Genomic DNA, 24,808 nt, shown 5'->3' with positions numbered 1-24,808 from the left:
TTCACTTAATTTGTTTCCCAGTGGAAAGCTTTATTGACAAATTTCCTCAATATTCACCTGTAGAGAGAAACAGTTCAATATCTACCCTCCAGCAGTCCCGCATTTAACTGACACTGTTTCCCCCACATTGAGGGTAATTTCAGCCACAAACAATAAAACCTGGTAAATGACACTCTACACTCCACCTATTTCCTATCACATCTGCCTTCTAATTTTTCATAGTATGCATCCCCCCCAACACCTGCAAAATGTGGGAACAAGGGTGGTTATTGAGGTTTATGATCAGCAAATTCAAATGTCAAAACTTGCTTCTCTAGAGGGCAAAAAAAAATTTTATCCTAGAGAAACTCAAACCAGAGAAACTACTTTGATATGTATGTAAGCAAACCTAAAGACCTGAGTAAGTCCCACTTAGCCTCTAAGGCACAGAATTGCTCACTCTAGGTTTTTATGTGGAGGCACCTTTGCCTAGAATAAGATCAGGCCACCACAGGGTAACCTTTCATTCTATGGCTCCTGAGTGATAGTGCTGGACAGCAGAATAGCAAAATATCCAGACACTTGAGGAATAAGTTAGTCTCCAGGATTCTCTGCACGTACTGTAAATATGGGTGGAGATATTAGTCAAGAGAATGTACTATCATATTTAGGACCCTCCAAACTGAACCACCTTCACAATGGCAGGGTAGAGACAGGATTCTCCAGTACAGTGCCCACATTGCTAGAGACAGAGCTTTGTCCTTTCCTAATCTGCCTTCAGAGCTTCTTCCTTAAAGGACGACGAAGGCATACACCCAAGAACAGAGAAGCAAGTTGTATACACTCAGGCAACAGAGTGCACATTGAAATGAACACAATAACTGGCACATAGGCATGCTGCTACTATTGTATGATGCACAACTCCAGTGCTCCAACCCCAACTTTGTAACCTGCACACTTCTCTCTATATAAAAAGATTATAAACAAATAAAGCATAAGGTGATGTAAGGCTTGCGATTCAGCTTCAGAGTCCAAGGTATTATTTCCCTATATGATGCTAAAGCTCTCACTTAGCTTTTATTTTGGAAGTTCATTACATTTAAAAATAAAGATTTTAGTTCTGTTAAAGCTAGAGCGTTAGTGTAACAACTAGGCAGCTGCTATACAGTTTCCTTTTTGGGAGCCCAGAGAAAATGACTGTTTACTCCATTCCCATATTAACGAGAGAGAAGATTTTCAATGCCGCTCTGGCCCTGCACCTCTGTGGTAGTGGGAGAGAGCAGTGATGGGAGACTAGGAACTACTTCTCTTCATAAATAATTTAGAACAGAGGGCTGTCGCCAGAAATTGAAGATTTGTGTTTCCCAGGCAGTTGGCTTCTTCCATATTTGCTCTTCCCACCCTGCCTAAAGAAACAATCTTGCCTACTCAAGCAGCTTATCATGGAGTGAGAAATGCACGTTTGGCATAAGAAATTCTATTTCTGGACTAGGCTGAGTAAACTCCATTTTACCTGCTCTCCCAAAAGGACAGCACAGTGATACATTTCATCTACAAACTTTAGTGTAAAATATTTGTGTACAAAACATTGTTTTTATTTTACTTGACTCCAGCAGCAATGTCTGTGTATGGATGTATGAATACTTCTCTTCAGAATGGGAACTGCCCCCTTCCTTTATTTGCACGCTGTTGCTGTTGTGAAGAACTAGTGGGGCTCCTGCAGTTGTGCACAGCCGTGCAAAAAGCCACACCAAGGGATTAGAAAGGAGCGTTGTCCTGGGGGGGCTTGTCGCCAGATCCTGTGGGGGACTGGGGGTCAGTGCTGTTCTCCCTGCCGCCCACCACTTTGGACTGCAAAAGGAAGAAAAATTGTTGAAGATGACAAGAGAATGACACTGGTCTTGTGTCCTCAGTGCAAACAGTTACCACGTCTCCAAGGGGTGTACTGACATACAGTAGTTATTCTCCCCCCATAATCTATTACCAATTATTAGCCTTAGAGACTGCACATTCTTAAGAACAGGGGCTCCGAAGTGCCATTTTCCCCTGAAGTTCTCTGTAAGCACTAGTGCCCCTTTGACAGTTTTAAGCTAGTTTCACACAGACTCTCTTGCATGGGGATTTGCTTAGCATGGATATAAGTGGGAGTTTAACAACAGGAGAACAGACAGTTACCTTTATGGTTCCAACTCGGTCTTCAAATGACTTGAAGGTCGTAGAGTTCCTTAAAGGAAAAAAGGCAATGTCAAGTCAAAAGGGGTAAGCTACTGGAGCAACTGGTTTTTAGTTTGAATTGAACAGGCTGAGAATATCAAGCCTGTGAAAGTTCATTAGCCATTCAAATGCAAGAGCACCACCACCCACAACACACCCAAGGCAGTTATCACTCCGGTCATCTCGCCATCTCCCTGCAAGTTAGGATTCACTATCTCTAACTAGCCAACTAGGCGACGGACCTGTCTAGTTTTAAGATTAAATTAGATAAGTTTATGGAGGGAATGGTTTAATGGTAAAATATAGTAGCCAAGGAAAACTAAGCAATGGTACGTAAATAGTATAATGGCCAACAGGGGTCAGACTAGAGACTCTTGCCTACATGCTCGGGGTCTTACTGATCGCCATATTTGGGGTCAGGAAGGAATTTTCCTCCAGGGTAAATTGGCTGAGCCTCTGGAGGTTTTTCGCCTTCCTCCGCAGCATGGGGCAGGGATCGCTAGCAGGAGGGTCTCTGCCGATTGAAGTCACTAAAACACAGGATTGGGGACTTCAACGGCAGAGTCCAGGGAAGGGTTTTGTGGCCTGCAGCATGCAGGGGGTCAGACCAGATGATCATAATGGTCCCTTCTGACCTTAAAGTCTATGAGTCTATGAACTGCATTAGACATGCCATACAGCAAGGTCTGCAAGGCAGATATTTATACCACATTATATTTTTCCCATTATTTGAATACAGGCCACTCAAGCTAAAAACCTAAAAGGCAGGCTGAGTTCCGTTATGAGTCAATGGATTACAGATTAGGTAGGAGGGGAAAGCCTCAAACAAAGGACTGGTTTCTTGTTTATGTAAGAAAGCCATGTTTTTAGTCCAAAGGGGAAGCTGAACATTTTCAACAGGCCTGAAAAAAGTCATTCAGCTTTCTCCATTACCTACTATTAGACTGAAAAGGAAGGGCTTCCTTCGGAGTGCAAGAGATGAACGGAACATTAAGAGTTATAACCCAACGAGAATACCTGGGACTCTATTCTCTGACCACATGACAGAAGTAGTCACTTATGTCAGTGGGAGAGATTTGTGTCCTGTGGTATGAGAACTGAACCTTAGAGGTGAGCAATTAATTTTAATCCACTGTTTGATAAATTTAGCCTTTCTGCTTACTGAACAATCACAAATGTTTCAGGAGTAGTAGTCTGTATTGAAGAGTTATGATTTAGCACATATCACGTGGAATTGTTCCCTCGATGGACTGCAGTGTGCAAGCTCTTCTAGCAAGAACATTCACATAAGAACAGAATTCAGTTCCTGTTCCTAGACATATTTGCACATAAGACTCATTTTGAACATTTGCACCCATACAACAAACTTAACTGTTTTAGTTTGCCAGAAACACAAGAGGTGCGAGTACAACCAAAGCTCTACTCCCATCATACAGTTCATTCATCCCCATGTGTTGGAATGGGGATTACAGTTTATACCAGATTCTGCTCAATTCTGAAGTATAGCTAAAGTTTTTACTAGAAAATGAGCAGCTTTAAGAATAATTTTGATTTGTAAACTACAGGATTAAGCTTCTCAACTTTGTAGAGATTACTTAAGTGTGGAAAGGATTTGTACTGCTAACTCCTATGAAGATGAAGACAAAGGCACATTTCTGTTCAGGGAAATTATACTGTCCCAATCAAAAGTAAACTCATGCAAAGGAGGACTAAGAACATTTTTTTTACATGTTAAAACCAGAGTTTCCAATTAAACATTTTATTGTAAAGAAAAGCCAAACTTCTTAATCAGTTTATAATTTCTTCAGTAGCTAATGATCATAAGGGTAGTTATATTCTGGAAGAGGTTACGTGGGGAGGTTGTGTAAACACCTGTCAGCGATGGTGTACATATACCTAGTCCTGTCTTAGCACAGAGGGATGGATTAGGTGACCTTTCGAGGTCCCTTCGAGCTCTACACTGTTATGATTTTACCACATAAGGAAGACATTGTTCTACTGCAAAAGTCAGGGTATTTTGGCTTGCTGGACCATTAGCTTGTAAACCAGGAATACAGCAGGAGGTCAGAGAGATGTCATCTGCACTACTAGTTACAACTGTATTGAAATTCTAACAAAAGGATAATAATTCTCTGTAGGGACCTTTGAAAATAATAAAATTGCAATTTGAGTTTTGGCAGGGTTACAACACTTCACTTGAGTCCTCATTAGGAGAGAGTCTAACATAGCCACTAATAAACCTATGCAACAGGCCTCAAAGCCCTGAACTAGTGGGGCTGCAGGAGACATTACCGCACAATGCACATTAGAGGTCAACTGAAGGAAACAGTCCCAATACCCAAAATGAAAGTTGAATTTAAAGTCCCTAGAAGTGGGTTGGAATTAACTACGCCTCCCACCCTCCCACTTTTATAGACATTTGCTATGTTACCTCATAGCTGGCATACTTATCGAATGGCGAATGGAATAACTGCTACTCGGAAGCATTAAAAGTGGAAAAGGAAGAGTTAGACAATTCAAACAGACATTGACAGCATGTGTGTTTAGGTCTTGCACGATTTCCAAACACTTACTGTTCCCAACAACATTAAGGCTGCTGTAAATAGCTGAGACAATAGAAGTAAGCCACAAAATCCCCTCTCCCCTGCCCTTTGACACGCTGCAGCCCAAACTAGTTTTGTAATTATAGGATAGTTAGCCTGAGTATCTCTAACTGAAGAATGCAAGATATGGGCAGAGTGAATGGTGTTTAGAGGCTTTGTGCTTCTACTGCTGACAGATTTGCTTATGTCAGTACAAAGAGCCAAACCTCCCACTGAAAAGTTTAATTTAGGAAAAGCTTTTTCAACACCACGCTATGTCCAAGAGCATCAAGAAAAGGCATCTGGCCCAAGATCCAGGACTAGATTATTTTTATTTCAGAGAGAAGAGACGTTGCATAGGCAGCCCACACAAAAACAAAAGAACTGAGAAGGTCCATGACTGGCTTTCTTGTACCAAGTTACTCTGTTAATCAGGGTTTAATTTTAACAGGCAGGATACTCCCAGAATTTAGGAGTAACAGGGAGAGGTACAAGATGCATGCAGTGAGCCTGAGCATGGAACCGCACTGAGCTGTCAGCTTTCAAATAAAAAAGCTGCTGTAAATTGCCTACAGCCCCATCTACACTACAAATATGACCAAGTCAAGGGACTCAATGACAGCACTACAATTATTTATGTTCAACCCTCCCGACTAATTGCAATCTCATTGTAAGGCCAGTCCAGAGGCATCTGTTGCAACCAAGTTCCCTAACTAATCTGTATTAGCAGTGCAGATGGGCCACGGTCTGCAGCGTCCCCTGGAAAGATTAGCAAAAAAATAAGTAAGCCTCTTTTAGTACCCCGAAAAGCGTCTTACCTAAAGGAATGCGAGAAGGGATGAGCCCTGGAAGAACCCATCGGCAGCAGCAGGAAAGAAAAGTGAAATGTTAGTTAGGCCCCAGTGTCCAACTGACTGCTCCGCTTAGCTGCCCATAAGTCTTGCACACAAATGCCTTAGATAGCAAGCCCACCTATCTACAACAAAATCTGCCTCAAGAGGCATTAAGAAAGCTGCCCAAGACATTTTTTATCCTATGATCTTATATTATGTGAACTGAGGTATGAAGTTGTGCAAAGATCAATAATGGTAGCGTCTGCAGTAAGAAGTTACAGCCAGGGTACTGCGTATTCCAGCACTATTGAATCTAATCCCTGCCACAGAGCTGTGTTCACACGCTCAAGCCTTGTCTTCATTAGAAAAAGGTTTTAACCCACATGTTGTTCACACCTGGATATTACCAAGGGTTAGCAAACACTGGAAAACCCACCTCTTCCCCCTACACCGGCCACACGCTAAGCTTTCATTTAAAAGTGCTATTGTGAATACTCCTTACAGGAAACAAATGAAAGCCAAGGCACTGTTTTCTTCCTGAGTCTGCAGACATGGCTAGTGAGGGCATGATAACAAAAACTGTTCATCCTTACTATAATTTATGTCACACCCCAAACTGCCTTCCACCCATGCTTGGGTGCCATGTCACTACTCCACCCACCAAGACTAAACTATCCCATCGAGGCCCGTGACAGCTTCTACAATGGTTACATGTTGCCAATACAAAAGAGTCTAAGGCAGGATGAGAACATGGAGATGGCATAAAATGAATTTACAAAGAAACAACACTGCAGCTACTCTGATTTCTCTTTCTATTTTATATTATTTAAATGTAGCTGCCAGAGCTTCATCTTTGCAGCAGTGCGGTGCAGTAGAAACTAAGTAGTCTCGCCACACGCTTAAGATAAAACTTTCCACGGAGAACAAGGGGCGCCGATTACACCAAAGCCCAAGAAGTTAGTCGTGCTTTGTGGTTTTGCCCCCAACATATATTAAGGCCATCTCTTCAACAGACAGAGCCAGAGCGAAAACATTGTCTATTTGTATGTTTGAAAGGGAGAGTTTCTACAACTCGTTCCTGTAAAAAGATTAACAACTTGGACAATATACACAAACATGCACCACTCCCAACACTGTATGTATTACCACAAGCACGGCTCAGCCTGTTTAGCACCTGACACTGAACTTTTGAAGATCTATTGGTGCTTTTTGTAGCCCTTTTCCTTCTTTGATAAAATGTCTCCAGATTACATAAAGTCAGGAGCTGTCCTGCAGCCAGTCATCATCAGCTCAAAATAATATTTAACCATCAATATGCTTGTAGTAGTAGCTACAGTAGCAGACTCCTTCAAACATTGACATGAAATGTATATTAGAAAATATACATTCTGAAAGTTGTCCTTTCTAATGATGAAGAGGGCATTCCATTAAGATTAGCTTACTGAAATCATACACTACAGTAAAATGCTGTAAAGCAAGAATGCCTGAGACCTGCATCAACGGAGAATGCCGAGATAACAGAGAAAGCTAAACTGGCTAAGACTTTTGTAGCTTTAATAGCAACGCTGCACAGGACTTGCAGAACACCCAGTTGCATTAGTTAAGCTAGCCACCATATGGACTAGTCCAGTGGTTCTCAAACTTCTGTATTGGTGACCCCTTTCACCTAGTGAGCCTCTGAGTGCAACCCCCCTTATAAATTAAAAACACTTTTTTATATATTTAACACCATTATAAATACTGGAGGCAAAGCGGGGTTTGGGGTGGTGGCTGGCAGTTCACGACCTCCCCAGGTAATAACCTCACGACTCCCTGATGGGTCCTGACCCCCAGTTTGAGAACCCCTGGACTAGTCTCAGAGGTTAGGCGGCTGGAGAAGATGTAGCAGAGTAACGAACAGCATCAGTCCTCTTAATCATAGACAACTTCAAGTACCAGAGGTTAACTATTGAACATGATGAATTCTAAAGCTATTACATTTCAGACACTCCAGCCATGCATGGCAACTAACTGACGTGCTGAAGATGTTTCCCAACACAAGTTATTTTGATTCTATAGTGGCAGTGTGTTTTACAAGGGAATCGTGACCAACCAATCTGCACATTTATGTTGTCATTACCCCCTTCCTAGCATTTTTCAGCAGCTAACTAAGGCTGACAAACAGTCTGCAGTGTCCCCTTCTGTTATCTCAACCCTTGTGGCAGATGGGAAAATAAATGTCTGGATCCTTTTCTTATAAAAATGCAGGCTGAATGGACAATCAGAGATAAAGCCCCAGGAGCATTCTAACAAGCAATTACAGTTAAAGGCTAGCACTGAGATTCATTGAAAACAAGTAACATCTCACCCATTCAGAGGAAAACTGCTCACTACAAGAAACCAACCTCACTCACTGTAATCTCTGATCACATCACAACCACCAACAGTTTACAGTTCTATTTGGAGGGAATGTTGCTGCTGAAGACTTTGCTCCAAAAATATCAATTGAATCTGTATTGAAAGTCTCAGGATTTTTTTTCCCTTTAAGACAGCAGAGAAGTATAGACAGAGAGCAATATAGGTTTACTTCCAGTCTTCCTCTGTTGTGTGTGTAGTGTTATTAAATCTTCATGGGAAAGAAGCAAAGGTTACTTTCATTTGTTTTCCACTATAGGGCCATAAATCCACAGCAAATCCCACTGAGTTATTTAGTAATGCTGTGACTGATGTTATATATTTCCGACAGAGAAGCTGCCCACAGACCCACCACTTTGTCTTCCAAGAAGAAAGTGTTAATTGCATTAATGTAGGGTGTTTTCACATTAGTGCTGCATGTTTAGACAGGAAATTCAGGAGTTTCTTCTATGTAAATTACAATTAACGTGTACCTTTTTCTATTCACTTTTTTTTTGCTGAATTCATACTACACAGCCTATATATTTTGATATGGACACACTGGCATTGCTTTAGGAAATTTAAGGTTACAGAGTTAAATTGAGAACTAACAAGTTCACATTGCTGAACAAACAATATTTGTGCATGGTTTAGTCATGGCAGGTTAGCGGCAGCACAAATGCTCCCAATCAGACTGTGAAGTGATTGGGCTTACAGGACACAGAATTCACACTTTTGCCACAGCTGCATGTTTGGTAGGTAGATCCCCACATTTACTATGCACTTATGACATTGGCAAAAGGAACCATATTTTGCCCATTTCAGTCTGCTACTGCCTTAAAATAAATGGGAGAAAGAAAAGATTTATACAAATTGCTGGGTCATTAGTAGGGAAGAGGAGTCAAATGCACACTAGAAAGGTTAGAAACTGGACTAATTCTCTGCCCAATTCACATAACCTGGGTGCTACTGAAAATGTGCACCAATATCTGCTACGTACAACTCAGTGAGTAAATTCGGATTATCCAGTACTATGTGATCAGAGATTACATCAAATGCTTACCACCTAGGTATTCCAAGCCACAGAGGAAAAGGAGAATCTCTGGGAAGAATGAGAGCTGTGATGAAGAAACTGCCCAATCTGAATTTTATCAAATGTCATGTTTAAAGATTTTTTTTTTTAACCAAAAAAGTTGACTATTTTAATAAATTAGGCAGCTATGTATGCAGAGTCTAGGGAAGAGTTGATATCCTGCAAAAAACTCTAGAGAAAAAGTTAAATACTGTAATTTACAGAATATCTTTTCTGAACACTGTCATTAACTGTCTGGAAGACTTCTAACAGATCTTCTTTCCCCATTACGTTTGGCCCATGCAAGATAGTTCTGGCACAGAATGGAGTAAGTGGGTTTCTGCTGTTCTAACACCTTAGTGCAAACACCATGATCACAATGCTTTTGCACTGAACCTGTATGCAAAGTACAGCTTTACAAAAAATGCACCATTTAACTCCCTTAGGACTAATACACACGTAACGGAGTTTAAGAATGGCTGAAGTCATCCTGAGACTCTTTTCCCCCTTCCTTCCCAGAGGGGATTACACTCTACAATTACTAGATACTAGTTTTGCTTGAAGGTTCTGGACTAAATATGATCACAGAAGACCAAGGCAACTAATACTCAAGCACAGGCAATAATAATATTTAGAGATGAGCTAAAACTGCAATTGTTCATCTGAAGACCTTTGAATTATTTCCATTTGAACCACTCACACAAATCTGCCCTTATGGTTTGGTTTCCCTGTTAGATACCATACTGATGGGTGCAATATGAGCACTTAGATCAGAGCAAGCACCACACCCAAAGCCAAATGGATAATTTTTCAGTTAAAGTGTGGCTAAAATCTAGAGGATTTTTTTTAAAACCAGTCTGAACCCTAGTTCTAAGCTGACCTTGAACCTGCAGGGAAGGCTAAATCTTATACAGATCTGAACACTACCTCTGAGGCATCTGAGGCTATGTCTACACTACGGGGAGGGAGAGGGGGATCAATTTCAGATACGCAAATTCAGCTACACAAATAGCGTAGCTGAATTCGATGTATCTGATCCGACTTACCCCGCTGTGAGGACGGCGGCAAATCGACCGACGCGGCTCCCCTATCGACGGCACTTACTCCTACCTGGGCTGGTGGAGTATGCGCGTCGATTCAGGGATCGATTATCGCGTCCCGAGACGCGATAAATCGATCCCGGAGAAATCGATTTTCTACCGCCGATCCGGGCAGGTAGTGAAAACCAGCCCTCAGAGATATCGTCAACTTAAGTTGCCTAGGAGTTCTCTTAGTTCAGTGAAGACTGTTTTAACTTGGAACTTCCCTTTGCAAAGCTATGAACCCAAAAAGCATTGGGCTAGTACAAGAGAACTAGAAATTGACTAGTTTAGCCATCCACGCCAAATGAAATGCTAGAAAAGATTTAGCAGAAAGTGAATCACCACATTTTCATAGCTCAGTAGAAGAAATTCATAAAGAAATTAAATTACTTTGTCAGTATCCCTTTGAGATAGGTGTTGTATTGACGGATACTTCCTGCCCTCAAAATTAGGTCAAACCAATACTAGATGGTGCTTACTGAAACCCTGAGTTGATCGCACAAGAATGCCTGGGAATGCCTAATTTCCTAACTTGCATTATTTCATTGATTATAGCAACCTCAAGTCACTAGAGATATTTATGAGGTTAAATATCTGCTATATCGAAGTGTAAGACAGCCAAAATATAGTTGGTTTTGTGCTCCAATGGCTAATATAACACTGGCTTATCCATCGTTTCTAAAGCCACCTTCTGCTGTCCCAGGGAGCTACCTCCTCCGCTACACAGTGAGACATTAGCAGCCTTCCTGGTACAGTAGCTAATACAAGTCTCTAAAACCTATGCAATAATCTAAGGCTACATCTACACTACAGGGGGGAGTCGATTTAAGATACGCAAATTCAGCTACGTGAATAGCGTAGCTGAATTCGACGTATCGCAGCCGACTTACCCCGCTGTGAGGACGGCGGCAAAATCGACCTCTGCTGCTTCCCGTCGATGGCGCTTACTCCCACCTCCGCTGGTGGAGTAAGAGCGTCGATTCGGGGATCGATTGTCATGTCCCATAAATCGATCCCCGGGAGGTCGATTTCTACCTGCCGATTCAGGCAGGTAGTGTAGACCCAGCCTAATATTAGCTTTTACATCTAAAGATATAAGAATTTGGGATAAATTACATTGATTCTAGATCTTTAAACAATTCCTCCTGTTCCCTTTCACCAGATTAGTGGGTTTATAAGCCTCTGTAGTCACTGAACATGGAAAGGAAAAGTTCTAGTCCATATTAGTAACAAACACCTGGACTGAGTCACTTCCCTTATTAAACCCCCGTTCCCCACAATACCCATTCCCCACTGTGCTAGGTAGTTGTGCCCATCAGCAAGGAATATTAACTTTCCATACATCAGAGAACTGATGCACATTATTTTCGTTGCATAATATTACATGTTCAGTTTTCTCCACCTTGAGGTTCTCTACATCTCTGATGGAGCCAAAGAGCTAGACTCCATTTTCTCACTTTTTATGCTGGTGTTAAAATAGAGTTCCATCTTCCTGCAGAAGAACAAAAAGGGGCTCCCCTCAAATCTTTTCAACACCACTATTCAAAACAGGATGAATGAGCTGCAGTGGAACAATATGGTACTTCTTCCCGGTATGGGGGGGGGGGGGGGGGGGACTACAATATTTTATCAATTTGTGGAACAAGAGAATTTTATGTTTATGTTAACATATTTATATGTTCTGGGAAGTGTTGAAAATTAAAGCGATAAGAGTTATCACCAAAGACAGACCTCTAAGAACACTGCTGGGGGAAATGATGAAGAAAGGATTCCTGAGAATGGAGCTCTTACCAGAAATAGCTTAGAAAAATATGTATTAAAACCTGAGCGACATATACTGAGTCACATGAAATAGCTGTATCAGATTCATGCAGTGCACAGAACTAAACATGGGAAAAAAAACTAGTCATGAATTCCAGATGCCCAAACCTCAACACTGTGGGAATCCTGGACTCCAGTGCTACAGTGAAAGTGGAACAGAGCTCTTACCTCATGTCACCAAGTTTCCTGCTGATAACAGAGCCCACGTTGGAAAGGGCAGCTGAAGTTTTCTGTCCTGCCTGGGACAGGGTTTCCTGAGTCTTCTTATAACTAAACAGAAAGAAGTTGAACAACTGAAGGTTAGTAGGGGGAAATATTACAAGCAGCCAAGTGAGAAGCACCTGCCAGCATTTTGGAAAAGATGCCAAGGCAAAGAGAGCGGGGCACTAGGTTAGCAGGTTGCACTGACATGGCTGAAAGCTACTATTCTGGTCTCGTGTGTACTTACGGCTTTGAATCTTAGCAAGAAAATGCAAGTCGATTTATTTCTTCACATTTAGTCCATGTTGATATTTTAGTTTCCTCTAATCATTAAATCTGATTAGCGGATATTTCAGTGAACATTTCAAAATTTCCAGTTTGGGGGTATTTTTAAAGTGCTTACAGCTCCCCACTCTTCCTTTTCAGAAAAAAATTGCCCCCTTCAGTATTGAGTAATTGTTCTCAAACAAACTTTCAGCCCTGAGGGAGGAGAAAGCATTTTTGTCGCAGAGTTCAGGATGGAAGAAGAAACTGGTAATACTGACATGTTACGAAATAGATAAGAATTGCAAGAATGAGCGAGCATCACCTTTGCAATTGCAGCTTAGAACCAATAGCTAGAAAAGTTTCCCATCAGTTACCTTTAACCACAGGTAAATGAAGTCTTGGACAGCTCTACAGGAGTTTGATTTTACACATACTTGAAAAGTTCATAAGAGGGTTGGAGAGAATAGGCACTTCAAAGCCTTTTTATTTCAAGCCATGCTCTGGGACCACAGGTGAACAAATACATGCACAACTTGCACAACTGCATCCTACCCAAGCTACTCTTGGGTTGGCAATTAGCATCTATATCTACAGCAACTTCAACTTGTGAGAAAAAACAATCAGCTACATACACCAACAAGGGAACACCAAATTTGGGGTAAATTAAATCTGGGTTTTCTGGTACCTGAGTATTTACGTCTGAAGTTATCCTTCTTACATAAACTGTGCTAGAGTATTTTGGAACAGGACATGTAAGAGTCACCCACTACTCTCTCATCCCTCAAATACCAAAGCAAGAAGCAACAAGTTCAAGTAGACAATTTAGGCTGACAGTTATTTCTCTCTCTCACTCTCCAGATGGGAGTGTGGGAGATAACACAATGGCACTTTGAGCCAGATTCCAAGAAGTCCTCTGAAATTATGCTTTTTTAAGCCCAACAACCCACATTCTATAACGTGAACAGGCCTCTTGGCTCAACTACACTAGTTACTGCACATGCCTAGAACTTCACAAAGCTCAGTAATGAATCAGCTTTATTTCCTCACCCCCAGTCCCAACAAAAATGACCATTCATATTGTGTAATCTAGTCATTTGCCAAATTCATGCCCATCAAATTCAGATAACAAAGACTTAAAATCTGCAGGATACTGGATGTCTAACATCCAGGTCTTCCAGTGTCATTCCTGATCCTTCTCCACAGCCCAACTTGTTTTGTAAGACATGGTGGTAATTATATGATTTAAGGGTGAGAGATTGGTATTGAATGCTGTTAGCTTTAAAACAGGCTTTCGGGCAATATTGCAGCTAATGAATTTACACCTGACCTGCAGAGTCAAAACTTCCTTGGAATACAAGGAATTCAGGCCCCATCCCTCCTGGGTACTGGGCATCTCCCCAGAGCAGGCTGTCACACTGTTCAGTAGTGCTACCCAACAGATCTGTGACAAGAACTGAATCACACTACACATAAATTTTTGTACTCCAGTAATGCCCATAAATTGAGAAGCCTCAGGCTCCAATGCAAGTAAGGACAGCAGGTTGCACATATTAATAAAGACCAGTACTATGGCAGTGGACACATATGCAATATTACACAAACTTAAATTGGCCCCATATTTAATTTTTTATGAAATTGAGGGCACATGGGGTATTCCACATGTTTAAAATGTAAACTCCTTTTTTAAAGTAATGCTACAATGTTTGGGGTTCCAACACTGCAGCATTAGGAATCTGAAAGTAGATCCAACTAACCAAAGTTAGAGACATCGTTAGTTTCCATTGTCCAAGTTGACAGAAATGCAAGAGTAAACAGCGTGTAATTAGTGATGGGAACATTTTTACTGTTAACCCTTAAGTCGTTTGTTAAACTTTATTATGACTAAAGTAGACTGCCTCCACTAGGGACAACCAAGACTCCATCCTCACTCAAATAAGGGCATGTCTACACTCTGAGCTGGGTGCCTAATACCTGTGCTAGCATTGAACAAGCTCAAGCACTAAAAATAGCGTGTAACCACAGAGGTGCAAGGGGCTATCCATCCTGAGTATGGGCCTGTCCAAAAAGCTAGGTACGCATTCGGGGCAGCTGGCCCCTCCTGCTGCAGCTACACTCTAATTTTAGCGCACTAGCGCGATCAGAGCTAGTACAGGTATGTCATGAGCTGGAAGTTACAAGCTCAGCTCAAAGGGTAGATGTGCCCAGTTACACCCCACCCCACTTCACACAAGCCAGAGAAAGATGGCCTTGAACTGTACTATAAACAGGTCAAAGTCAGGCACTGTCAGATCAGCAGAGAGGGGAGCAATTTCTAGAACAGAGGGAAGGCCCTTCAGTAAGTATGCTGTCATACCCCTCCCCCACTCCAATCAGTTATTTAAATATGGGGACTACTACCTTGAGAGCCCTTGATGATCTTAACAACTGAGGTCAAAGGGAAGAAGAGAAGTAGGTCTCTCAAAGAGCCAGAACCCAAGCTATACAGGACTTCAAAATAAAAAAAATTGTTGTACCTGGAAGTGACCAGAAAACAAGAAGTATTGAAGAACTGGTCCAATATGTTTCATGCAACTGACTCTGCTAGGCAGCTGCAAGTTATTGCTAATGCAGAATGCAAGTGGTCTTAAAAAGGGAGAAGACATCAGACTATTGCTATCTGCAAGCCAAACGCATGAACTGTAGTGAGGTACGGATCCTGAAAACAGACTTGCAAATTGATGCTATATGCTGCTGAAGAGAGGTGGTTTTTGCATATGTCAGATAGGTATCCGGGAGTATCAAGGAAGTAAGAGCACTTTTGAACTGCACACCACTTGGACAAATCCCTTCAACATGGCAAAGGCCTACACCTAGACCCATAAAATTCTCCCCTCTCCCACTAGCCTCACCTCCCTCTTGCTTGCTCTCATCCAGCTGCCAGTGTCAGACACAGAGAAAACAGAAATCACAGAACATCTGACACCGACAGTTCTCTCATCTGACTAAATGATTCTGCAATCTCCTCCAGCCACCTCCTGTACACATTGGGCAATTGCACCAGCTTCTACCCTCCCTCCACATTACATGCTTTGATTAGGTGGCAAACCACGCTCTGTATCAAGGACTGGAAGCCAAGAGAAGCCTCTCAACAATGCACAAAGGATTTCTCTTCGAAAGCGCTACAAGTGTCATAGGTTAGGCATTTGTTTTCAGTTCAGTCAGGAAGCTTGTAAGTTATGCTGTCTAACAGCTCACGCAGTGGTACAACAGAAGATGACTTACTCAGCAGAAGAGTCCCAAGAAACCTGGCAGGAAAAACAACCTTGTATTTCCTGAATCTGACTACTGGCATTTATTTAATCCTAGATCAAGGAAATGGGAATTCTGCACTTGTTTCCCAAAATGCCCTAGGAATTTCACTTTTCATCCCTTCCCACTTTATTTTAAATTTGTGTTTAGCTTGCTAGAGAGAGACAAGGCAGATGAGGTAATATTTTTAATTGGACTAACTTTGGCTGGAGAGAGAAGCAAAAACTTGTCTCTCACCAACAGTAGTTAGTCTTATAAAAAAAATATTACCTCTGTCACCTTATCTCTCTACTATACTGTGACCAACATGACAACAACATTGTCTAGCTTGCTAGCATTCCAACTGCTGGATAACATTCTTTCTAGTGCCAATCCAAGCAGGAAGACTGGCATGAAAAACTATTCTAGGTGTAAAAAAAAAAAAAACAGCTCTTGAACAAGCTACATAGGCAGGCTTCCCTACTGCTGTTTTCTGGCAATTTATTATCAAAGACTGCAAGGAAACAGATCTAACAGGAAGTTTCTTATTCTATGAGAACACGTCCATGGACTGAACTCTGATTAAATACTACTGACTTAGGTAATAACTAGGGTTTAAAGAACAGTGCTCAATGTCACCAAGTAACGAAACAGCCAGGGTTTACTCTCATTTTATAATGCAAGTGTAGTCTACTTGAGAACCCCACACTCTGGTAAGTTCTGATGTCCCTCCCCTCCCCCCCCCCGCCCCGTGTTACACAATAAAAATCATCTTCCATTTGCTCTCGTGACAGGAAGCCACCTTTATGTTGACACACATACTAGCAGTTAATATAATTCAAGTTACCAGAAAAGAAACTGAATTCCATACCACGATTTACAGAAGGGGGAGTTCAGCTACAAGTGACCTAAACCTACATTTGCCGTTATCTAAGCAAAATTGGAAAATTAAGGAGCTCCTATCTGCCTCTCATAATCCACTCAGCTACAATCCATTACAAATGGAGACTGCATTAAAAATTTAATGAGCAGTTTGAGGGTTAGGAATAATTTTTATAATATACTGGTAGCATTTACTCCAGAGAAGACTTCATTCAGTCAGGTAAGCAACAACAAAAATCCAGCTCCAAACAAGGAAACAAATTATATAAGAAATCCCACAGTCAAGCTACTACGCAAGCAGGCAATTTTAGCCATACTATGACAGGCAGCAAGGCTATTATGCAAGCTAAGCAAAGTTTATCTTTAGAAGACAGTAGCTACTAGGATTCCTGAGAAGAGAGATTTAACAATCTGCTTTAACATGAGTTAAGATCACAGGTTAGACCTAGATTTTACTGCAGCAGTGCTAACACCCTAAAAACAGCATGAAAAGGAGGAACCTCCACCCAAAGAAGGGATTGCTTAACATCAGAAGAGTGACTATTTGAGACTGACGGGCAGAATACAATAGCTGTGGGGTTCGTAAACTTTTAACATTTACTCGGTGCTCTAAAACGGTAAACTGACTGCCTTGGAAACTGAAGCCATATTGATTCTGAGATCAGACACCAAATAGGAAAAAAGTGCAGGCTGCATCACAATGACCCATTACTTTCCCTCACCATATCTAGGTATTAGATAGCTCAGTCTGTCTATTCAATTCATGGCTTGTCAGGTCACACTGACAAACCCAGTGCCAACTCTGAATACGGTCAGAGTGATATGGACCCTGTCCACCAAAAATTGGAATGAATCAACTCATTTCTCCCAGGTCAGTAGACAGCTGTTGGCGGGTAAAGATGTCACTACTGACCACAGTTGGAGTCACATCAGTGACTTGAATATGAAATGTGTATTTATTGGGTAAACATAAAAGGGTTTTATCGGTAGTACTTTATGGGACTAGTCAAAGCAGAAAATTGTTAGCTTGGGGCAGAGTGTGTTAGTGACAATGTGTTTTTTTGAAAGTTGGTTTACGCTAAAGGTTAAAACACTCACGCTTCTGATTGGGTTAATTTTTCATTCCAGTCCTCCAGTGTGCTGCTGGCTGAAAGATATCTACAAATACAATGGAAATTAGAAAAGGTGCCAATGCTTTCAAGACAGATGCTCTCCTTCCTGGACCATCCACATCACTAATGCCTCTAGATGTTTAAGGAAACAAGTTCTATTCCCATGTGATAGATGTGGGGGGGAGGAGAGGGAATGGCTATTAGAGGAAAGAATTATAAAACACTTTGTTCTTTTAGATGTGGGCAAACATCCAAGCCCAGGTTTCCTCTTTATTCAGATAATGGTGGCTGGCCAAAGAAATTGCACAGATTTAAGCTAGGAGTACAGAAGTTATCAGGCCAGTTCAAACAAAGTTGTAAAGTCTCCCACTTTGCCTCCTGTGGGGAACCACTCCCTCCCCTCTACTCTCTATTTAGCAACTACACTGCAGCCTGGTATAGGACTGAGCATAGGAACCAGGAATTGGAGTTCTATTTCCAGCTCTGATACTGCCTTGCATGACCCTGTGCAAGTCATGTAACTTTCATCTCCATTTCCTCATCTTTAACAGAAAATTACATAAGTCCAAAAAACGTACAAGATCTCAATTGCTAGAAGTTCTACTACATGGCAGAACCTACATTATTTTAGAACTAAGATCAATGAATGCCTAATACTAACTAATGAAAATATTCTAAAGACAGATGACCAGGTAACAAGAAATGCATTGTAATAACTACTGTCTGCTAGTAATTGAAGTTCTACTCAACACCACACCAACTAAAATTCACAGAATTCTAACCTATATTGGCATCCAACAGATTAACAATAGGCCCTTATTTGTAAATTGTCAAAGTCACACTAACATGGTAGCAGTTACCAGTAGCTGACACATATATGCCCAAGTTTGTTTGGCCCTCATTCCTCCTAGCACTGAACACATCCAATCATCTTGTCTACCTTTGTGCCCAGAAGAATGGAGTCAGTCAGCTGGACCCCAAAGTGTTTGCTATGATTTTTATGGAGTGAAGGGGAGAAAGCACAGATTAGCTTTAAAACAGGAAACGCAAGGTTCACTCTGATACGGCATGGGACTTCATTCACACTTTGCCTAACAAGGGCTAGCTGACAGGCAACAGTAATTCTTAACATTTCATGCTTCATTTTATGTAAAGTGTGGCCTGGTAACTGATTGCCATAGCTGAAGGAAAATTCCAACAGACAGCTAAAGTGGTGATAGCAACATCTTTTGCTTCCATCACCTCTGCAGCCGTTGAAAGTCAGGTACCTTGTTAATAAGCAAGAGCTTTGAACATGGCTTCACTGTGCCCCAAGCATACGATCAATCCCTAATGCCTAAAAGAATGAGCAATACAAATTGGAGAATAGAATGAGGAGCAAGTAGGTGATGCTGATGACCACAGGAACTCACAGTTCAGACTGTGTCACTTTCTCATTCCATTCTCCAAGTTTCTCAGATGTTTTCATATAACTAGAAACAAAAAAATCTGGTGATTAATCATATTTTAAAATGGGAACATTTAATAAGGAGAAGTCAACACTTCTGAGATTTAAGTTACATGTTGAAACCAGCCAACGATCAGAGACTGAGGGGAGAAGAAATGGGTAGCAAGATGTAGAGCAAGAAAGTCCTTCCCCCACATGATGGCATTGTCAGTCAGTTCAGATTCTAATTATAGTCAACATGAGAACACTTATATTAGATAGCGTTCCTTTGCTTGCAACACCTCCCTTCCCTCTTGATCATACTCCTATGGCAGTCAATGGCGGTGCTCTTAACTCACCTTGTTTGCATATGCTTCATACTGCCGGACACAGGGAAAAAAAATCTCAGTCTCACCACTATAGTACCAGTCAGGGATACTGGCAGTCTGGAATGACTCATTGGCCAGTCTAAACCATGACCTCACACCTTTTCATGAAGTTTAGGTGCCTCACTACATTCTGTTCCTGGGTGCAGTCTGCTATAGGTAGAGCCCTACTAAATTCATGACCACAAAACACACGTCAAGGACCATGAAATCTGGTCGCCCCCCATGAAATCTGGTCTTGTGTGTGCTTTTACACGATACTACTCAGTTTTCACAGAGGAGACCAGTGTTTCTCAAATTGGGGGGTCCTGACCGAAAAGGGGAGTTAAAGCAGGGGGTCACCAGGTTATTTTAGGGGTGTCACGGTATTGCCACCCTGACTTCTGCGTTGCCTTCAGAGCTGGGCGGCCGGAGAGTGGCGGCTGTTGGCTAAGTGCCCAGCTCTGAAGGCAGCGCCCTGGCAGCAGCACCGCAGAAGTAAGGGTGGCAATACCATACCATACCATCCTTACTTCTGTGCTGCTGGCAGCTGCTCTGTCTTTAGAGCTGGGTTCCTGGCCAGCAGCCACCGCTCTCCAGCTGCCCAGCTCTGAAGGCAGTGTGCCGCGGCGCCAGCAGCAGCGCAAAAGTAAGGATAGCAATACTGGAAGGCCCCCTACAATAACCTTGCAGCCCCCACAACTCCTTTTTAGGTCAGGATACCTACAATTACAATACTGTAAAATGTCATGTTTAAATAGCTGAAATCATGAAATTTATTATTTTTAAAATCCTTCGACTGTGAAATTGACCAAAATGGACCGTGAATTTGGTAGGGGCCCTAGCTATAGGACTCAACCTGGTGACCTGAAGCAGGGATTGAGCAAACTGTGGTTTTCTACACATTAGAAACACCTTGTGCCCTTCCCTCTGAACAGTGAGGCTTTGTCTACACTATCACTTTTGTCGGTAACATTTTTGTCGGTCAGGGATGGGGGGGGGGGGGGGAAGAGAGAGAGAGAAAAAACAACACCCCCAACCAACAAATTCAACCAGCAAAAGTGCATGTCGGCAGGAGAGGCACTCCAAGAGGTGTAAAAATATAAAGAGATTAGACTGTTCTGTTTAATAAAGGCGAGATCTCTGCAACTTCTCTAATAGAAAAACGATTAAGTAATGATTCACTTGAGCTCACAGGAGGGATATTCCATTTAGGATAAAATAAATGGGGCAGTTGTGGCATTACGATTTAGAGCTCAATTACAGTTTCTTTCTTTCTCTTCACCTCTGTGTCATCAGGTGAGCTGTACTGAGTATTACATGCACTGGGCCATATGCACTATAAAACTAATTCCAATCCCTGCTAAAATATGAAATTCAGAGCATTAAGCTTGAGCAATGGAACACAGATCCCCATTGAGCCAACATTCTGGTTTTCATTACAAACACTGAATAATAGTTAGCATTTCAACCTTTAAAAAGAAAGTACTTACTCCAGGACCATTCCAAATTATCAAGCCTCTGAACTATGACATGCACTAGTTAGAAGATGCTTTACCCAAATCATTTCCCAGACAATCAAGTGCTAGATTTCTGGTACTTTTTGCTTGGTAGTCACATTTTACTATGACAAGCAAATATTGTGAGTTTCTTTATCCTCTCTCCACTAAGAAAGTCACAGAGGAACCTCACTTTTTACAGAGGAAGGAACTGCTTTTTACAGAGTGTTTTTATATATATTTGAAATCTATGGCACAGGGAACACCTACGCATTGGAGCCTTGGACATCATGCCAGCTCTTCGACAGGTTCTGCTTCAGCCCATCAAAGGTGGTCAAACCCAGTTTTCTCTTCAGTTCTCCACAGTGCTTCTCTTTGGCAGCCAATACCTGACGCAAGGTACCAATTTCCTCTTCCACCTACAAGACAGGTTCCCAGTTAGAAGCATGCCTTAGAGTTACAGAAATTCAGTTTGATCACAACTTTTAATAAAGTGGCTAAACAGAAAAGTAGGCAATAACTTTTCACAGCTCCCTCAATATAAATCTGATATATTTATACACTGAAGCTCTGCTAACAAAAAAGTGAGATGAAATCTAAATTCCACAGACACCAATTAAATTTGATTTAAAAGATTTAGACAGATTAACTTTAGTATGCCACCAGTAAAAAAAAAATTTGAGGTTAAGTTAGGAAAATTTCCAGAAAAATAACCCCACTGGCCACTTAATGTCACAAAAAAAATCACAGAAGCCTTTTCTAGGGCTGGATCCTCCGTTAACAGTAGATTCTATTAACAGATCTGAAAAACTGCAGAATCCTGCATACAAGGAAAATGGTTTATTTTTATAATTCTGTTCCTTTGTTTTTATTACGAAGCTAAGATCCATCTATTTCTGTGGCTTATTTTCTGGTTTCAATCCTGTTTGTCATCAGAACTGTAAGTGTCAGAAAATAGGTGGAGGCAGAAGGAAACAAATCTTAACAAGCCACAACGCAGTACATCTGGACTGCTTTGCATTACTGAAATTGCATTCAAGTCAAACAATCAGAATAGATTTCTACAGTGAGTTCAGAAACTACAAGAAAACAGCTGTAGCTCTCACTTCCTGTTTTGTTTCAGGTGCAAGTTATAGACTGACATTTAAAGAGGTCACCTTCATTATTTGCCTATTTGCATGTAAATTTGCAAACCCGCAATATCTTAAAAGCTTTTAGATCTAAAGCCATTGCCTATGATGGGAAAAAACATTAAAAGGAACTCCGTATTCTCATAATTCAAGAGTAGTTTCTCCCCAATACTCCACCTGTTTTCTCATTCTGAATGGAGCCTGAAATTAAATGGCTTTTTGTTTACCCTCAGTTTGTGGAAAACCATTTTCCTTGTAACTTCGATGTCAGGAAAACTCTGATAAAGGTGCTAACTGCTGCAGCAAAACCAGAAGGGGGAACATGAAATAAAGCATATTGTTAAAGTCTACAAAGTTAGTAGTTACTTTTATTCTTCAGTAGCGGAATGATGGATTTAGATTCCAGAGGAGAGACTAACATTACACCATTGCTGAAGGCTAAAACATTTAGTATCCCTTAAGCTTTCTTATAGCAAATGAAATTACCACTTGTCTCTCTTACTTCTCACAGATAGAGAGGTACAGTCTAAACAGAAATGGTAGCGCCATTTTACCTTGGCAAGCTCAGATCTTAACTCCTCTTCCTCAGCCTCAGTCAGCCCCTCAGGTGCAGAGGTCCTTGCACTAGCAGTATTATCCACAGGTACGTCTGTCATGGTATCTGACAACAGACCTTTGTTGGGAGAGTTAAGGTTGATATCTGTCACAGACAAGAAGCAGAATGCGGAAAAAATAAGCCGCTAGCAAGTAAAGCATGTTATGCAAGCAGATGTGCCCCACAGTACATACAGAGGGAGTCCCGGGGAGAAAAAAGAGGAAGAGAAAGTTCGCATCTAATAATAGACATAGCATCTTTCAGAAGTATCGGAAGAAAAAATGTACTAGTCAAAAATATTTTAACAGCTCCTTGGCCTAAAGTAACACATTAATCACTGAGCACATGCATTGCTAATATACAAGGCAGGGTAAACAAGGTGCATCTCTCTACACAGGAGTGATAAGACCTGGATCGGAAGTTAACTATATAACTGGGCAATCCATCGGAACCTATAACACTTCAGAGAGAGACTGTCCTGCAGGGAACATCTGTGCCAGTACATCCCCTGAACTAGCTTGAAGTGCATCTCTCATTTACAGAATGTGTATAAGGGAAGCCAACAATACAGCTTCCATTTAATTAACAAGTGTCATGACCTCAACTACTAGTTTAGTGAATTACATGCACTACACTACAGATGATACCACTAGCACTGCAGAAGCAAGAAAGCTCTGAAGTCATCCCAGCAAGTGTGCTCTAGAGCAGCACGGTATCTACAGATTATAATAATTATGGTTTGATTCTGTGAAAGAATGGAGTCAGATGCCCTCATTCCTATAATTGCAAATACATTTGTTTACAGCCTCATCCTCCAGTTCTCATTCTATTAAAAATAGGCGTGGCTCCAGTTCCAGAGGAGTTTTCAAATATATGAGACATCGTAGAAGTTAAGACATTTCCTCTTCCAAACAGAGTTCAGCTCTGATTCTTCCGATCTAGTATCTTCTAGATAAGAACAGGAGTACTTGGGGCACCTTAGAGACTAACAAATGTATTTGAGCATCAGTTTTCGCTTAGTCTCTAACGTGCCCCAAGTACGCCTGTTCTTTTTGCGGATACAGACTAACACGGCGGCTACTCTGAAACCCATCTTCTAGATTGTATCTCTTGGGTTTCTGCCTAAGGCCAGACAACATACTCAGGGTACTATCAGACACATCCTCCCTCAGCCATGCACAGGGATGGGCTTCCCCAGAGGGGCCTTCTCCACCTATCCCTACTGCCTAGAGAGGCGGCGGCTCTCCCGAGGGACCACGGCTGCAAGTTTCTCAGCGCACCGTGCTGCGGGCAGAGCAGCCCTGAGAACGAGAGCGTCCCGCCCTTCCTCACTCAGCGCCCCCCAGACGGCAGGTGGGGAGCCAGGCCAGGCCTCCGCAGCCAGCGCCCAGGCACCCTGACCCGGGCAGAGGGCGGCGGCAGGGCACCTGCCCCCCCCCGCCCGCCCGCCCCACCGAGAGACCCGGCCCAGCCTCTAACCCTGAGAGCAGCCGCCGCCTCCGCTCAGCCGGGCCCCCCCCCGCCCCTGCAGCACCCGGCCGGGCCGCCCCACCCCCACCCCCGGGCCGGGGCGGAGCTGGGCCCCCTGAGCCCCTTCGCACCCACCCACCCACCGCAGCGACAGCCCCGGCGCAGTACCCTGGCTCGCGCTCTCCATCTCGGACCCGGACCCGGACCTGCGCCGCCGCCGCCGCCGCCCACAACGCGACCCGCCGCGCGACCCCTCACCCGCCCGCTTCCGGGGAGGCGCGGGCAGAACACGTCATCGGCGACGCCACGTCCCCGGACCGGAAACAGCCGCGGAGTGGGTGGGGCCACGAAAGGGGGGGACTTTGGGCGGGGCACGAAACGAGGAGCCGGCATACGTCATGGGTAGGGGGCGGGGTCAGAAGGAACCCGGTGACGTCAGGGCGAGGGAGACGTGAACACAGATTTAAGGTGGTGGTTGGCGGGGGGTGGGGGGACCGTGGGTAGGTTGAGAGGGGAATGAGGGGAACTTGGGGGGCCAGGGGCTGGGGGGCTGGGGGGATAATGGGAACTTGGGGGGCCAGGGGCTGGGGGGATAATGGGAACTTGGGGGGCCAGGGGCTGGGGGGCTGGGGGGATAA

The 24,808-nt window shown here is 42.7% G+C and overlaps 1 protein-coding gene across 5 annotated transcripts; it reads right to left on the bottom strand.

The window, feature by feature from the left end:
* TPD52L2 (TPD52 like 2) lies at positions 1-24,467 on the bottom strand. Of its 5 annotated transcripts, none has more exons than XM_054045292.1 (9): positions 24,339-24,467; positions 22,660-22,778; positions 21,246-21,394; positions 17,672-17,731; positions 12,125-12,226; positions 5,594-5,620; positions 4,625-4,666; positions 2,155-2,203; positions 1-1,830 (listed from the first exon to the last, which is right to left on the bottom strand). In XM_054045292.1, exons 1-9 carry the CDS (start codon positions 24,355-24,357, stop codon positions 1,738-1,740), a joined length of 660 nt encoding a protein of 219 aa, XP_053901267.1. In that variant the 5' UTR covers positions 24,358-24,467; the 3' UTR covers positions 1-1,737. The 5 variants fall into 5 exon arrangements, with proteins under 5 accessions (XP_053901267.1, XP_053901266.1, XP_053901268.1 ...); XM_054045291.1 differs by having other exon boundaries at positions 22,660-22,805; positions 24,339-24,466; XM_054045293.1 differs by lacking the exon at positions 17,672-17,731 and having other exon boundaries at positions 22,660-22,805; positions 24,339-24,466.
* Positions 24,468-24,808: the final 341 nt, after the last annotated feature.

This window comes from Malaclemys terrapin, chromosome 12 (genome assembly GCF_027887155.1).
Source record: "Malaclemys terrapin pileata isolate rMalTer1 chromosome 12, rMalTer1.hap1, whole genome shotgun sequence".
NCBI lineage: Eukaryota > Metazoa > Chordata > Testudines > Emydidae > Malaclemys > Malaclemys terrapin.
The sequence above is the reverse complement of the archived record's forward strand: the minus strand, read 5'-3'. Positions and strand labels throughout refer to the sequence as shown.

Excerpts from the sequence above, each read along its gene's own strand:
- TPD52L2 (XM_054045291.1), bottom strand. Across the intron at positions 2,204-4,624 it reads ATAAGTATGCCAGCTATGAG|GAACTCTACGACCTTCAAGT; the intron begins GTAACATAGCAA and ends TTTTCCTTTAAG. Across the intron at positions 1,831-2,154 it reads ACCGAGTTGGAACCATAAAG|TCCAAAGTGGTGGGCGGCAG; the intron begins GTAACTGTCTGT and ends TTCCTTTTGCAG.